At 40.7% G+C, this 2540-nt stretch overlaps 1 protein-coding gene across 1 annotated transcript; it reads left to right on the top strand.

The window, feature by feature from the left end:
• Positions 1-11: 11 nt before the first annotated feature.
• LOC121964252 (pancreatic secretory granule membrane major glycoprotein GP2-like) lies at positions 12-2535 on the top strand (the record flags this gene model as incomplete). Its single annotated transcript, XM_042514469.1, has 7 exons — positions 12-93; positions 255-374; positions 890-1074; positions 1185-1345; positions 1833-2084; positions 2235-2394; positions 2485-2535. Coding segments are annotated over 7 exons (1011 nt in total), but the record flags the coding sequence as incomplete, so codon positions are not given.
• Between the last annotated feature and the right edge of the window lie 5 nt (positions 2536-2540).

Raw genomic sequence — 2540 nt, 5'->3', positions numbered from 1 at the left:
ATGGCATGCTGTGTTCTGCAGTCTCCGCCTATGAGAGAACCTGCTCTATTTTGGGGTTGAACATCCCAGAGTGGCGCTCTGCTTTGCAGTGTGGTAAGTTTGCAATGGGCTAGCCAAGGTACTGAGGGAGAAAATAAATTCTTTGTTTGACAGAGCTTGCCATCTGTCCCACCTACGGAGAAATGTTTTTTGTTATACTCATTTTGCTTTGGTGTATTCTCTTCTTGTCGCATCCTTCCCCACTATTTCCATAGCTGAGTCAGACCCCTGTGAACAGCTGGACTGCACAGAGCATGAGTGGTGTGGTGAGAAGGACGGTGTGTACGGCTGTTTCTGTGATGAACACCACCATCAATCCAACAATGAGAGCTACGGTGAGGGCAGCTCCTCCTAAACACTGCTTTGTTTTTGCCAAGTATTAAACAAAAACAGAGCAGCATTAGCAATTATCTGCACTCATATTTCATAAGTCAATTCTAAATAAATTCTGCGACACTAATTGGCGCCCCTACCTAACATCTCATTCATAACAACTGCAGTCAAGGCTCATGGGTATTGTAGCAACGTGGGTAATGTGAGCTATCCAGCATGTCGAAATGAGCGAGAAAGCATGATTTCCAAGAGAAAAATGTTAAGATAAATTAAACTGGTGGTCCAGTATGAACCTTTAGTATTATTACCCTGTCTCTGAAAGTCCTATGTTGTGTAACATTAGAGTTCACAACTCAATTGTCTTTGAGTTTGTCACTATGAGCAATGCCTTTCAAATTACATATGCAGTAGTCATTTGATCGATTGTTAATATGAAAAAAAAATAATGACAAAAGCAATTTTAACATGAAATTAGTTATACTAAATAAAAAAATATTTCTATTTCTCTCTTTCATAGACTTGTCCATCACTTGTGTCAGTAGTTCAGGCACCATGTCTGTATCGCGTTGCCAGCTATTTGAAGCTGGCTTCCACTCCAGCGCCCTCCATCTCCGAGATGCATCCTGCAAAGGGACACTCCAAGACGGACGTCTAGTGTTCAACTTTAACAATGATGACCAGCTGTGTGGGACAGTTCTCAGGGTACAGTCCATAGACTATTGAATAAGGCTAAATAAGTTTTAAGATGTATTTTTTTCCATCAGACATTTTACAGCAACAAACTTATACAACTTTGTCATTTCAACTTTAAGAGCAACGGAACACATTTCATCTATGAGAATACCATCCAGGCCAATGAGGATCTTCATCAAGGCCTATTCAGTCATCAGAGGAGCATTAATCTACCTTTCTGCTGTGAATACCCTTTGGACCAGGCCCTGTCTATGTCTGTGGGCATCAACCCTATAGAGAGGTAACACCATCATATCTGTATGATTACTTTGATTAATTCCTTGACTGAGATATTGAAAACTAAATATAAATGATCACATCTCTTTTAATGGTGAAGTTCTATTCATAATGGCATAATACTAGTAGGGTTTCAATGATTATGTATTCCAAAAACCTGTACTTTTAAAAGCGCTACATCTGCACCTTTTTGAGTACTTGAGTACTATCCTCTGCAGCAGTGGTGTTTTATGATGACAGTAGCATGGATAAAGATTGAAAAAAGGAGTTTTGGTTGTTGAAAATTCTGTAAAACTGCCCACCAACTTTGCACCTTCACTAATAATTCTACTATTTCAACCAACAATATAAAATGACATTCAGGAGTCTGCCACTTCTCTTCTTTTCTTATCTGCATCAAGATTTCCAGAAGGACTTTATTTAGCACATGTTATGTACATTTTGTTCCTTCCCAAATGTAGTCATACTATTTTTATTATGTTTTTTCATAGCATTGTGAGGAAGAAGCATTCGTCTATCCATGGACAGTATCATATGAGAATAATCCCCTACCAGGACGCTGGCTTCCACTACCCCCTGACCAGTGACAGAAACATAGAAATGGAAATCGATGAAAGATTGTACATCGAGGTGCGGACAGAGGGAGTCGATGGAAGGCAGATCTCCACCGTTATAGACTCTTGTTGGGCAACACCTGTCAACCTTGCCAACTACGCTGTCCGCTGGGATCTCATTAGTGCAGAGTAAAGAAACTTTTGGAAATTCTTCTTATTTTAGCGCTCAAAGGCCTCTTTTCACTTGCTCCACCCATCCTCTCTTTAGCAACTTTGCCCTGTTTCCTTTGCAGCCCATCTGTTAATACCATAGGTCTTACAACTTTCCTTGTCTTCCAGGTGTCCTAACACAGCAGACGATAGAGTACAGCTGATTCAGAACGGTATCTCCACCGTGTCCCGATTCTCCTTTAGGCTGTTCACCTTTACCAACTTTTCATCCATCTATCTGCACTGCCAGGTTCACCTGTGTCTTTTGAGACATAACAACTGCACAGCTGTAAGTATGACTGTGTGTGTGTTTGTACTAAGTTTAGACAGATTATCAACAGATGCCTCAACAAAAGTCTGCAATGTTGTTTTCCTGCAGCACTGCTATCCAGGTTACCACAGGCAAGTGAAGAGGGACATATCCTACCATGCCAC

This window comes from Plectropomus leopardus, unplaced genomic scaffold (assembly GCF_008729295.1).
Source record: "Plectropomus leopardus isolate mb unplaced genomic scaffold, YSFRI_Pleo_2.0 unplaced_scaffold14807, whole genome shotgun sequence".
Lineage (NCBI taxonomy): Eukaryota > Metazoa > Chordata > Actinopteri > Perciformes > Serranidae > Plectropomus > Plectropomus leopardus.
Note: the sequence above shows the minus strand (reverse complement) of the source record. Positions and strands in the feature narration are given on the sequence as shown.